Below are 12033 nucleotides of genomic sequence, written 5' to 3' on the forward strand. Positions count from 1 at the left end.
TTGCTTAGGTTCACCAAATAACTTTTTCAAAACTCTTGAACAAAGGCAGGTTTCTGCCCTACCTCCCCTGACCTCTCCCTGATCAAGTGATCTTACGCCTCTGGAATTGTGATTTTTAAATGTATGTGCCTACCCCACGTCTGGTATTGTATTACAACAGCATGGAAATGAAGCCTAGGTCTGAGAAGCCGGCCAACCTCAGAAGCCTTCTTCATTGCCTGCCATGTAATACATGATATGCAAAGCCTCTGACTTCAGCCAGCAGATATTTGGAGACCGTGTTGGCCCTAGCCTGGGGACTAAACTAATGTGTGTTTAGGTCAGAAAGCGAATCAGAAAAGCCACTGGAGGGCACGTCACGCAGTGAGAGCTCTATAAATGCATCCCCACTTGCAGCGTGCCCTGGCAAACACTCTGTTCTCCTCTCCCGGCTGTTCCGCACTTATTCTCTGTGCTGGGAAAACTTCTCGGTGCAGGCTGCTCATCTTCTCGCCTCTGCCTTCTGCCCTGCAGAAAACCGGGAGGGCAGGACACTCGGAGAAGGAAGGACAGCCTTCGAAGGGGACGAGGAAAGCCCCGAGGTAGCCTCCAGCAGGCAGAGCGCCCTCCCTCGGAGCGCGGGACGCCGTCACCAAGTTGCGATTGCCCCCTGGGGCTGCTGTGAGCCGAGTTCCGCGCACGTTCCTGTGGATCTACCCCCGCTAGAAAGCGCGAGCCCCGCCGCGGTTCCTGAAAGCCCCGTGAAGAGGCTCTCGGAGTCACCCACTCGCACCCTGCACCGCGCCCCCGCAGCTCTGGTGCCCCTTGCCCGGATCTCCGTCCCTCCCCCACACTCAGGCCGGCGTTGCCGCCGGACCCCTCCCCTCCCCCCTCCCGGTTCGGCGCCCCCCTACTCCCCAATCCCGGCCCTCTAGCCCCGGCTCTCCACGGCCAGCCTGCGCTCCTGGCGCCCTCATGTCTTCAAGGGACTGCCAGCGCGGTTTGACGTGGTGTCTCGTTCGGATCTCCAGGCAAGACCTCGGCAGCATCAGACAGGCCCGCCTCGCACTAGCAGCCACCGCGCCCCGAGGAGGTGCAGAGTGAGGCGACCGCCTCGGAGTCACCCGCAGCGCCCGGGGCCCGGTGCTGCTCCAGCCCAGAGCGAGCGCCGCGCGCGCAGCCGCGCCACTCCTCAGCCAAGGCAGGGGCGGCTGCTCAGACTTAGTCTTCTTGGGGTCCAGGAGGCCGGTGTGCGAGGTGTCGGCAGCCTTCGCCCTCCTCGCGGCGGCGGCGGCGGCTGGCACGGTGGCCGCCGCCTCCTGTGTGTCCTCGCTGCCCGGCGCGACCCCTGGATTGCGTGCTCTTGCTCCCGACCTTCTGGGCGGGGCCCCGCGCTCCTGCCCGAGGTCCGGATGGGTCTCCTGGATGGGATTCGGGCCACTTGGAGTTAATGTCCAACTGGGGGTCTACGGAGACCGGATCCGAGGTAAGAGGGGGAAACGTGCTGGAGGGGACAGGGCGGGCGTCTGCTGTGTCGTCTGAAGGCTGAAGGGCGCGGCTGGACCCCAAGCGGGCGACCGAATGTAAAGTAGGAAGGCTAGGAACCGGAGGAGGTTAGCCTTGCGGAGGATAGGTTGTCTTTTCCGCTTGAACAAAAAAGTACAGACAGAGCCCCTGGTGCCCTGGAACCCTGAAAAGCCAGAGAAGGTAATTCCCCTACCTCGCTCGGTACAGTCCTGGAACCCAGCGTGCGAGACTTGGCTAGCTACTAACCCACCGCCGCCAGCGTCTTTTCCAGAGTGCAACTGCAGCGTTATCATATCTTGGAGTGTAACTTACTGTTGAGCCTGTTTGGGTCTGTTCTGGGAGAAAGCTAAGCCCCGGGAAGGAGGGCTGCAAAGGTGCTGTGAACCTAAAAATAGAGGGGCTCACCTCCTCTAGAGAGATTTTGCAAAGCGGAATTCCTCCCCTCCTCTGGCCTTTTGCTTCAACTTTGTTAATGCCCATATGCGGGTCGAGATTGGGGAAGTAGCTCTTTACAGCGCCTCGGCCTTAGGATTCTGTCTCGACTCTTAGGAACCCTCCAGGTCTCCGCCAGGCCTTCGGGGTGCTTGTTTTAATTACCTCTTCCTCTTCTCTTTGGCACTCTTCCCCCAACACTCCTCTACCCCCTCACCCCCACCCACACACTACTTTGTACCACTTCGAGGCAGACTCCTGAATGGGGTTGGTTTCCAGCCCCACGCAGGAAAAAGGAACCCATGAATCGGGAGTAGGAAGGCACTTTAACAGGTTCCTCCCCGCTTGCGATCTTGCCTGTAGCAGAATCTGCCTGCAGGGCGGATGAGCCTGCCACGGGAAGCTTGTCTAACTTAGCCCGGAGTTCGCCAAGTTTGTGCTCTTTGACCGGGATAAAGGCAACTCTGCCAGTTCCTTTAGGGAATGTGTTAGAGAGCGCTCGACTCACGCTTCCTCGTGTTTTGAATATGTGTTTAAGCGATTCCGGAGATGCAACTAACCCATAATCGTGCGCCTCCTCTCACAAGCCTTCAAAGAAGGATTCCCTGTTTCTTTCTTGCCCTGACCATGCCCTCCTTCTCTGAGCTTTGGAGGGGGAGGTGTCTTTTAAACAAGTGACAAGTGTGTACTGTCCGGTTAGCCCGCGGCGTTTCTAGCCCACATCTGCAAGAGATTCCAGTGTTCTGGGGCCTAGAACTCTACCTTGAGTCCTCTAATAAACAGACCCACCCCTGGCTTTCCCCCCCCCCCCGGGAAGCATCCCAGATTTTCTCCCTTTCTCCATTTTGGGCTGGCCATTATAGGGCAGTGGTAAGAGAATGCGTCCTCAGGTCAAGGACACTGAGCACAGTGAATACAAACAACATATCTTTTAGTAATTTATGCCCAGACCCTACAGGAAACACCAGGAGTTTATAGAAAACCCTCTTCCCAGGCCACCAGGTCTTGAAAGCAAATCCCAAACAAACTTTCCAGCTTGCTAGCCCCAAAATGTGCGGGGGGGGGCACTGGTGACAGGGAGCGGCCACCCACTGCAAAGTTTTCTTGGTGATAGAGGATCAGGGGGTCTAAAAGTAGGTTGCCAAGAAACCACCTCAGGTGAAATGAGGAGAGGGGAAATGGGAAAAGAGAATCGAAGAATAGAAGCCCGAAAAGTGAGGGTTCACATAAGGACGTCCCTGGACTAGTTTGGGGATAGGTGGTAGAAACATTGGCTGTTCTACTGTTTTATATTTTTAAATGACAATCCAGCCTACCCGCCGCGGGAAGACAAGGCCCGAGCGGTTTCTAGTGCCCCCTGGTGCCGGGAACTCAAAATCGGTGAGCGGCGATTTGGCAGTCCCTACCGCGGCTTTTCTGAGCATCCTTCATCAGCCCCCAGTCCTATGTCCCACCAGGTGCCCAAGTGCGCAGAGCGATCCCTCTGCCCTGCTGGGATGAGCCGATCCCAGATGCAGAGTAGAACCGGCTTTCGAAGTCTGAGAGAGAATGGGGTTCACTTAGCAGAGTCAACCTCGGGGTAAAAGCTTGGTACCCCTCACGAGCCGGTGCCTTAAGCACGCGCAGCAAAGGCTAGGCGCGGCCGGGACTAGTCGGGCCAACGCTTTAGGGTAGAAAACGGTAAAAAGAAAAGTAGAGATGCTGGGCGGGGCCCAGATGGACTCCTTGTTAGAGCATCCAGGGAGACGCACACCCCATCCCCACCCCGGGGTTGGGGGAAGCAAGTGTCACCAACTAAGGAGCCGCTCAGAGAGGAGCGAAGAGCGGGTCCCGTGTCTCTCAGAGAAGAGTGTCCTGGCACCTCCTCGGAATTGGGGGGCGGGGTGCTTTCGGGAAACCCGATGCTGCTCGCCTAGAAAAAGATGGAGAGTCTCCTTTGGCGAAGCAGAGAATGAATGTTTCAAGTGTTTTCCTCCTTTGCCGGCGTCGCCACGCTTCTGACCGAGGCTCGCCACGTCCAATTTAAAAAGCCTTCCGTGAGCCAAACTGGGAAAATAAATAAATAAATAAATAAAAGGGAAAACCCTCTTAATGCGGAAGGGAAATCTGGTGCCTCCGCCGCTTCCTGCCGACGGGCACGGAGATCCAGGACCGCGCCTTAACCCCTCGCCTCCCTGCCGCTCGGAACCGCCAGCCATTTCGCACGCACCCGAGAGCTGGCAAAGCTAGCACCCCGGAGGCCTTGCCTTCCCCCGCTCCCCGCTCGCTGCGCGCGGGACAGGAGCCAGAGGAGTCTTTTTTTTTTCCCCCTCCTCTGGGGTGTTCGAGCCAGCCCGCGCAGCCGGAACCCCGGAGCTGTGTGGTTCTGTCGCTTCCCAATCTCCGAACCCAACAGCTGCGGAGAAAACAGACGCCCAAGGGATGGAAAATGAATTCGTCTCCGCAGCGGTGGGAGGTGGCAGCCGAATTAAACGCTTTCCTGGTGGCCTTATCTAGGAGCCTAGACTGGAATTCTGGGTGGAGATTGTGAGGGGCGGGAGGGATGTACCCCGGAAAGAAGAGAGAATCAAAAGCCTGGAGACTAATAGGAAAGGTGCAGGGAGGGTGTGTGTGTGTGTGTGTGTGTGTGTACCTGAAAACTGATTTGCCCTCCTCCATTTAAAAATGCCAAGGCTATTTTATCAAAATGCATGAATTTCCTGATTTGAGAATGTTCCCCAGCCAATGGTCCCCATGCCGGAAGAACGGGACTTGTGAGTGACAGAGTACCACCATACCCGAAGTGATTCAATCCCTTTTCCCCCATCTCTTTGGATGGGAATTTTTGCCAAGCCAGGATAGCCTTCTTTATTAGCAAGCTCACCCCAGACTGCAAGGCCTTCCTTTCTAGAGAAGAGTCCAAAGGACTCGGTGTTCAGGACTCTTACTATGGTCCTCGAGTGGCTAGGGGGACAGAAAGATAGCATCTCTGCCGAGAGGGACAAAATTAGGACCAAAACTTCACAAAGCTGCAAAACTAAAATCAAGGGCATTTTCGGGTATACCACGGAGGGCTTTAAATGTCAAGATAAATCCAGTCCCCGCCTACTAGCAATGGTAAAACATTTATTGGGCACTTTTTGGACTTGTTCGTGAGTTAATGATCCTAAGAAGTGGAACTGGCATTTTAAGGCAAGCCTGCTTTCGAAGTTAAGTGACTTAACCTGGCACTTTTATGCAGGCCAAAGTCTGCAAATTCACGTGAACTTGTTCTGGTGACATTTTTTTTTTCCCACTTAGCCAGGATGTTTAAAAGGTAGGCAGAGGGAGGGCAAGTGTTTCCACCAAGCCTGAGCCTACACCCTGCCTAGCAAGAAGAAAGGCCCAGCCTGGGGTGAGCTTGATTTTAGTCCCAGAGGTAAAAAGCCTGTTGTTTGCATCGGTGAAAGGATGGCTTCCAGAGCTCATATATGGGAGCTGCTAGGGAGGGGAGGGGTGGTCTCTGTCCAGGACCCCGGCAAAGGTAGCCGGATGGGGGCTACCCCGTGCGCCCCCCCTCGAGGGAATGTGGGGTGTCGCGCGAGCCAGTAGAAGCAGCGGGCCCGGGAGTTGTGATACAAGTTTATGTCCATAATCTGACCTCTGGGAGCTGAAGGCTGGAGGACCGAAGAGTGGTCAGCAGTGGACCCGTTGGGAATGCGAGCTGCACCTAGGGTGTACGGGGGATGAAGGAAGATGGGCGGGCAGTAAACCAGGGGCAAGGGCCGGGTGCTTAGGGAAGCGCGAGTCAAAAGTAGTGCGGGAGGAGAGGAGGTGAGTTGGGAGCCGGGGCAGGGGAGTGGTGGAGAGGCTGCCCTGCAGTCAGCACCAGGGTCCTGGGCGTCTGAGCCTAACTTGCCTGGTGCGGTTCTCTTCCCGGCTGCCCTCCTGCGCAGGTGCCGCCGCCGGACGGGACTCTAAGATGAAGTTATGGGATGTCGTGGCTGTCTGCCTGGTGTTGCTCCACACCGCGTCTGCCTTCCCGCTGCCCGCCGGTAAGAAGCTTCTCGAAGCGCCCGCCGAAGACCACTCCCTCGGCCACCGCCGCGTGCCCTTCGCGCTGACCAGTGACTGTAAGAACCGTTCCCTCCCCCTGGGCATCATCCGGCGGACTCCAGGGCACCCTACCGCTGCACGCACGCACGCAGTTACCTGGGGCCAGCCGCGAAGGCTGTGCGGCCTCTCTCCATCCTCGGGCTAAGGGGGAAGGGCTCTGAGGCCTTTAAGGGTACTCAGCTGCATGCCTCTGCCCAAGGGTCCCCAGGCGCCTTGCGAATACAGAGGATGTGGAATAGTGTCCCTTTATCATTCTCATCAACAAATATCCCACTATCACCACCATCACACCCCCAGAGCACACACACATTGCCCCCCTCCTTACTTCCCTGCCCCTCTAGGAATACACAGCAGGATCTTTTATGGCTATTTTACTGTGCCTTGCTGTGCTTAATCCTAAAACCCTCTTGCATTTTCATCCTGAACTGCACTTGCAAAGGGTTTTGTGAGAAAAGCCAGCCAGAGAGAAAACACAGAAGGACCTCCATTTCCAGAGCAAGCATCTGCCTAGTTTCAAATCTGTTCGGAAGAGTTCTGTTGTAGAAAAGAGTTCAGGGTGACTAGTGCAAATTGAACTGAAAGGGAGAAATGTTCAGGACGCACCTCACAGTGCTAACTCAAAAACAACAACCACAACAAATGCAGGGTCCTCTTAAAAACAAGTCTGTGATTTACTGCCCCAATGCTAATGCCTTCTAGAAGTGAGCAATTACAGTTTGATTTGATACAACCTATCTTCCAGTCCTCAGAAGCCCATACTGGTAAAGACAGATAAGGAGTGACAGGGAAAATGAAAGTATCTAGGTTAAAAGGTAGCAACAGAAAAGTTGATACAGTCTCAAAATACTAAGTGGTCACCCACCCAACCCCTTAGAATGAGTGGCTTTGAGGTTTTGCATTTGGAGGGTACTGTGGTTATGGCCATCAGGGAAAGCAGCCTAGCTTGTGTCAGCCCCAGGACATACAAAAGTCCTTGGCCCTGGACAAGAAAACAGGCAGAATGTGCGGCAAGTGTTTTGTGTTTCATTTCAACAACGAAATTGGCTTCTTGTATAAGTGTCAAAAAAAGGGGGGGGAAATAGAATTTTATAAGGGTTTGGGGAGTGATTTGTGGTTTAAAAGGAACGTAGTTGATCCCTTGAAATTCAAGCATGTGTCCCCAGACCTTCTGTCAATTAAACTCATCTTTAAAGAGCTTCACTTCAATCACAAGTTTAGGGCGTACAAATATTTCTCCGATTGAAATTCTAAATGCCCTCTCTGCTGTTGTCTTCATGTATCCATTGCAAAAGGGCAAACCAAAGGGACGGGGACAGAATGGCAGATAATAATAGTTCTCAAATTCAGATATCAGTGGAGAGAACTCTGACTGTTTGATTGCATTCTGATTAATTCGTGGGGGTTTAATTGCTATATTAGTATCCTGTCTACTTGGGCTTGCTTCCCACTAATTCTTACAAGTTAATGGCTTTAGAACTCAGTGTGAACAGTTTACAGCTCCACAGAAGGGAAGCTTTTCTTCTCCCACGTGCCAGTAGCTACCAGGATTGTTCCTTGGCCTCCATGCTCCTGTCCCCTGACCATCCTTGGAGAATAGACTCATAAAAAGAGAGTGGAGTCTTCTAAGAATGCTAAAGGCTGTTAATACTGGCTCGATCGCATGCCGGAGTCTAATTTAATGGGTTTGAGGTGTAGCCTAGGTGTTCAGATTTTTAGATGTTTCCCAGGTGTGTCTAGTGTTGTTCCCGAGGTTGAGTCACCAAAGTTTGATAACACCCTAGGAAAAACCTGAGTTAAGCAGCCTTTTAGCAAGCAAAATAGCATTGAATCCCATTGACTGTCTGGATCCCACTGGGAAGGGGGTGGGATTGCATCTCCCTTTCTCAAATGATACTAAGGAATCTATGGACAAGATTCTGACTACAATTTTGTTCAAGACAGCAGAATGCATCCAATTCTGCTTTGTCTATGGAAAGACCCAGTAGAACCTAGACAGAGAAATTACCCAAAGAGAAACTGAGCTGTGTTCTAAGCCAATTGACTTCTTTCCAGGTATGTTCAATTCGGCAGCAAGCTGTCAGTACAGGGAAGGCAAAATAACGACAGTGTGCAGACTTTAAATATTCAACTAATGTCAGCACACCCCTACCACAGTGCTGACATTTATATCCTCACTATACATGGAGCAACTGGTGAAGTCTTGTGTAGAAAACCATTAAATCATTGCATTTCATTTGAAAATAAAAGGTGCTATAAATTTTGGTCCCTGTAGTTTCCTTCGGGTGCTTGGGATTTCATAATTAAGCAAAAGAACCTCTGTCACAGAGACAGTCATTGTACACTTTCCATAGAGACACCGGAACTGTGTCTTCCACTGCACACATTCACTCTTGAGACCGCATCTGTTCCCCTGGATCCAGGACAAGTTAAACATCCCAAATTCTATTCCAACATAGTGCAAGCCAAGCAGATAGAATTAATAACTGACTTGCCTGTCTTGAGATTGGCTATAAAATATATGCCCCATGACTATTTTTAACTTACTCAGAAACTTGCCTTTGGAAGCATCCAAGACTTTGTCTCTAGCCCCCTTGTTCGTTTGTCTTTCTTCCTGCCTTATCTTCTCCAAAGGAGGATTGGAGATTGTATGAGAGATCTGTCATTCAGGTGTCATAGCATTTTAAAGCTGAAACAAAAGGTTTCTGGTTCTAAGAGCTGAAAACATGAAATCTAAAGAGCCAGGAATCCACGGTGGCAGCAGGCAAGTCTTCAGACTCCAAGACCAGTGTTTGCCCAAACCACTAAAATACATTTTTTATGGAAGGGAGGAACTCTATGGGGATGGATGCTCTTCAACCAGTGACTAAAACTGATTGTTCAAGATTTTCAGAACTTATTGAAGATTCATTCATTATAGTCTTATGCCACATCTTGATTATCACCCTGTCTAACAACTAAAAGCATAAAATACATACAATCCTAAATGTTTACATTAGGAGTATATATATATATATATATATATTCATTCATCAACTAATGTGTGCCTGTTCATTCCAGAGACTGACCAGAGTGCCACGAATATCTGGTACACGTAACACAGAGATGTCTCAGACCATATAGAACATCCTTTCATGAATGTACATATTTGGTTCACAAAAAAATTAAGCATGAAGGAAACTTGGGCAGGTAGCATGGGCTGAACTTGTTTAGACACCAACTGGGAAATGACTTATTAAGTGTGGTGGTAGGGCTATAGGTCAGTTGGTAGAGTGCTAGTCTAGCACGCAAGAAAATCAAGTCCCTGGGTAATTGGGAAAGGGAATCTGGCACTTAGAAAGAGGCTCTTGAAACTAAAATCGGTGAGGATAACTCTTTTAGGAGACACTGATCCCTTATTTGAGATCGGAGACGAGCATCTTCTTTCTTACGCCCCCCCCCCCAAAAAAAATCATTGTCCAGAGAAATTGCTTTCAAGGCTCACTTATAATCTGCCAGCCAGAGGACATTGCACAGGCCCGTCAACCCAAGCATTATGCTCAAACGGGTCAATATTGGCTGAGACAAAAGTGAAACGTTCCTGGAACTTCCCTTACATACTGTATGTGTGGCCTTGTTTCTCCAGGACTCATGGTATTCACTTAATGAAGACACTTAGTATACAATTAATCATTTGAGCTCCAACAGAAGCCGCCTCATACACCTCTCATTTGCCAGGCATGGACAGCATCCAAAATGCAAGAATTAATCTAGCTGTAAATTATAAGTAGCCAGCCAGGCAGGTGGACAGGTGTGTGGACAGGTCGTCGGTAGGACAGATAGACACATCTATCCTTTGGCTAGAGTCATACGGCAATGGCAATGAACTCACTGGGATGTGGAGAGCAGAAGAGGGGGAAAGTTCAAGGAAGCAGGATCTGAGAGGTGTTTGGAAGGAAAGGGAGGGGAACTGGCTAGAGAGCAGCAGGCAGAACTTGTAACCATACAATCAGGGAGGTGAACGTAAAGGGGGGCAGGGCAATGGGCATGCACCTGATGATGTGAGGGAACTTGGGAGGTGATTGTGGAGTACTCTCCTGAGATCTAGAAAAATGAGTGTGCCCCATTTCCTATGGCAGGCAGGCAGGTGACAGCAAGTGCCGTCTGCTACACAGCCAACATGTGCCAAATACTAGCCGGCTACTAAAGAATGAGACATTCAGCACAGGCAATCTCCTTACTGGTAGCTTTGGGCTCCTGTTTTTAAAAGGCTTCAAGGTATGAGCACAATCAAATCAACCCACTCACCCTCAAGGGCACGGAAATATAAACACCATACTGAAGTTAGTGTCCCTTTTGACTATCCAATGAGTAACCTAGCTGAGAGCAAATTTTTAGCATATTTTTGTAAACAAACAAACAAACAAAAAACAACTTTGGCCAATTTCACTTCAATTCTTCCCCCAATAAAAATAAAATAAAATAAAACAAAACAAAACCTCTCAAACTAATGAAGTCAGATTAACTAGCTTTTTGATTAAAAAAAAAAAAAGTCTGACTTCATCATTCAAATGTATGTGCTAATGAGAACGCCACAGTGGACATGTCACTTCTGGGTCTGAACTATAAGAGGACTCAGTGAATAGACAGAAGCCTTGCCAGCTTGGTCAGGAAGATGTATGGATCCTCCTGCCTCAGTATTCCTGGGTTTCTTCAATGCAGACCCCTTCCTGAGAAGCATTCATAGAACGGAGGTCAACCACCCCACCTCTCAGGAAGTTTTGTCTCTTTGGAGCACTTTGCCTCTTTTTCCCCCTTCAAGCCATCTAAGAATACAGTAAGACAGTCACAACATTAAGTACTTTCACATCTGCCCTCCAAGAACAGCACAATGTCTTACACAAGCACCGTTCAGCTACAAAATCAGGAACACACTGATTTTGTAATGCACTTACAACAGATATTCCAGCTTCATCAGTCCTGGTGATAATCTCCTCTTTAAAAAAAAAAATCTATTTTTTAAGCCTAGAATCACAAGATCCATTTGATTGTCTGCTTCCTTTATTCTTCTTTAACACCCCCCTCTGCAACCCATGACGCTGGAGTGGGGTGCATGGGGTGGCTTCTTTGTCTAACCTTTCCCTGACCTTGGACTTATCTGATTATTTCTATATGATTAGATTTAAGTCATGCCTTCAAGTGAAGTGCACCTTATACCGTAAGGAATCAGAAGGACTCCAAAAGGCAGGGGATCATCAGCAGGACCATCACAGGCCTGATTAGGGGCACAGCAGATGTGGAAGTTGAGGAATAGACAAACCCCCTTGAAGCTACTAACCCTTATCCCCAGAGCAGTAGAAAGCTTTCTCCTAATTCTCCCAGAGGATACGTGCACCCAGATGAAGACAGGAGAAATCCCATTCGTGGTAATCTGTTAAGTCTGTTGTTGCATGGAAAGTTCATTGTCAGGCATGTCTAGGAGCACAGAAGAGGCAGTGCACACACACACATGCGCGCACACACACACACACACACACACAGCACATACCACCACCACCCCCCCCCCAAACAGTTGGTTTCCTCTACCCACAAATCACTGAGCCAGGGCCTGGACAGAGGTTTCTCCTTTGAAGAAAATGCTCTAGAGTCTAAACTATGACAAGAGGCCAAGCCTGGCTCCCCTGGGCTTTGTTTAAAGATGCACAGCAGCCTTTGTTACCCTGCCTCCAATATAAATATCAATGAAGAACGATCGCAGACATGGTGCGAATGTTTCCATTCTCCTAGATCAAACCTTTGCTTTGTTAATCTTGACTGTTCCTGTCTTAGGACTTCATGAAGAGAAGAGCTTCTCGGGGAACCACAGACTCAGGGGCTGAGTCTGGGCAGCCTGAGCTCATATTCACTCTTGTCCCTACACAAAAGCACAACCCACTACCCCAGGACACTCACATCTAACAGCAGAAGGAAAGAAGGAAAGGAGGGAGGAAGGAAGGGAGGAAGGAAGGAAGGAAGGAAGGAAGGAAGGAGGGAGGGAGGGAGGGA

At 50.3% G+C, this 12033-nt stretch overlaps 1 protein-coding gene across 4 annotated transcripts in view; it reads left to right on the forward strand.

The window, feature by feature from the left end:
• Positions 1–404: 404 nt before the first annotated feature.
• The window catches only part of Gdnf (glial cell derived neurotrophic factor), a 25893-nt gene continuing 14264 nt past the window's right edge, over positions 405–12033 (forward strand). The window contains exons 1-2 of one of the 4 annotated variants that reach the window (XM_021208609.1): positions 405–1465; positions 5853–6029. In XM_021208609.1, the coding sequence (XP_021064268.1) occupies positions 1405–1465; positions 5853–6029 (238 nt within the window). In that variant the 5' untranslated portion in view covers positions 405–1404. Of the gene's footprint in view, positions 1466–5113; positions 5336–5852; positions 6030–12033 lie in introns of those variants that run through there. The other 3 variants (XM_021208611.1, XM_029544182.1, XM_029544183.1) reach the window with 3 other exon arrangements.

Source organism: Mus pahari, chromosome 11 (genome assembly GCF_900095145.1).
Source record: "Mus pahari chromosome 11, PAHARI_EIJ_v1.1, whole genome shotgun sequence".
Classification (NCBI taxonomy): domain Eukaryota; kingdom Metazoa; phylum Chordata; class Mammalia; order Rodentia; family Muridae; genus Mus; species Mus pahari.